The 1,543-nt window shown below is 31.5% G+C and overlaps 1 protein-coding gene across 1 annotated transcript in view; it reads right to left on the bottom strand.

Annotated features, from left to right (window-relative positions):
- Smp_210790 (putative z-protein (S1r protein)) overlaps positions 1 to 1,102 on the bottom strand; it is a gene marked incomplete at both ends in the record, with an annotated part of 5,159 nt that extends 4,057 nt beyond the window's left edge. Inside the window, 4 exons of the mRNA XM_018793323.1 lie at positions 186 to 219; positions 278 to 383; positions 442 to 553; positions 1,003 to 1,102. Coding sequence (XP_018647847.1) covers positions 186 to 219; positions 278 to 383; positions 442 to 553; positions 1,003 to 1,102 — 352 coding nt within the window. The remainder of the gene's footprint in view (positions 1 to 185; positions 220 to 277; positions 384 to 441; positions 554 to 1,002) is intronic.
- Between the last annotated feature and the right edge of the window lie 441 nt (positions 1,103 to 1,543).

The raw sequence follows: 1,543 nt of genomic DNA, 5'->3' as shown, positions 1-1,543 counted from the left end.
GAATGTTTGATTATAATTCCTTGAAAAAGCTTGGACCAGATTGCCAGGCGAAACGTTGGATTTACTACAAATTCATTCGCTGAGATTTTACAAATATATTATTCCTATTTAATCAATCGGTAAATTTAGAGTATATAATAATTTTAAACGATTTTCGTTAAAGCTACCAACATAACTTTACCTACCTGCGTATCCCACGAGTATAGATTCACATATAGTCTAGAAATAGGATAACCATATTTTTAAAATGGAAATTATCATATATTTATGAACCTACAAATAAGTATAATAATATGAAATTAGTTGGTGTTTCCTGTCTTTTCCACATTAATCCCAATAGAATTCCGATTGTACTCACAATTAGTACAATTGGTAACCATATACTAGAAAAATGAAAACAAGTAGTAACAGTTACCAGTGCATCAGAAAATAACAACGTACTTCTGTTGAAGGTTATCCAATAAAACAGGTTTTAACATCATCATTGTTCCAGCGCATAATGAAGTGAGCAAAAGTTGTGTAAACAAGATACCGTAGACTTTGCGTAAAAATCCTTAATTCAAAAAAGACAAACAATAGACATTTTAGGTCGAAAGATTATTGGTTTTATATTAATTATTAATACCAACCAAACAGACAGTGAAAGTTTGTAAGTTCAGAACATCGGTTACCAAGCCATGTCAGGAGTATATATGTAAATAATGTACGTAATAATCACGTCCACTGCATGTGTTTCCGTAAATGATCAACAAACTTACTCTAAAGTCTACATATTTGTTTGAAAATCTGACATGGTTATCTACGAGTTGATGAGTAACATGAGATCAGAGATGTACTAATTATCCAACAGCTTTCTCGTTATTCAGCTTTCATTGATAGATATTAACTTCGAATGAAACTAGTTTCATGAGGAAAATCAACGGAAAAAATGTGTCTGTTAAAACTATAAAACTATAGATATACTACCACATCCTTTATGGATGGACAATAAGGCAAACTTACTTAGTCGAACTGTTACATGCGCATTAGCGACATTGTTATTGAAGGCGAAGTCTTTTTCAATGGGATGTCCAGATTCTTGGCTGATAAGAAATGAATCCATATTTATGTAAGCACTGTAAAAACTAAAACGATCCAGCGATGTGTCAAGCTAAAACGAAAATAGACTAATTACTGGAAATATCACCTACAGAAAAAGCACCAGATAGACAAACATAATAGCAGAAAATCTTCTTAGTTTAAGTTGTTGTACGGAAGGAATTCAAAAAATAAACAAGCATAGACGTGTGGATAAGAAATAGATGAACAGAATGATAGTCATAATAATAGTGAAGTAAGTAATGAAAGCGTTCTAATTGATGTCAAACTTGGTACGACTATGTATTAGTTTAAATCGTTACACTTTACATTATAGAGAGAAAAAAAATGATCAGGGTGAGAGGTGAAGACGAAATAACTTCAACTGCAGTAAAAGTTTAAACGTGAGACAATTAGTTCAAAAAGAATAGATGGAATTCAAGAATGCAAAATCAGTAACATTTGA

Source organism: Schistosoma mansoni, chromosome 1 (genome assembly GCF_000237925.1).
Source record: "Schistosoma mansoni strain Puerto Rico chromosome 1, complete genome".
In the NCBI taxonomy this organism is placed as follows: Eukaryota; Metazoa; Platyhelminthes; class Trematoda; order Strigeidida; family Schistosomatidae; genus Schistosoma; species Schistosoma mansoni.
Note: the sequence above shows the minus strand (reverse complement) of the source record. Positions and strands in the feature narration are given on the sequence as shown.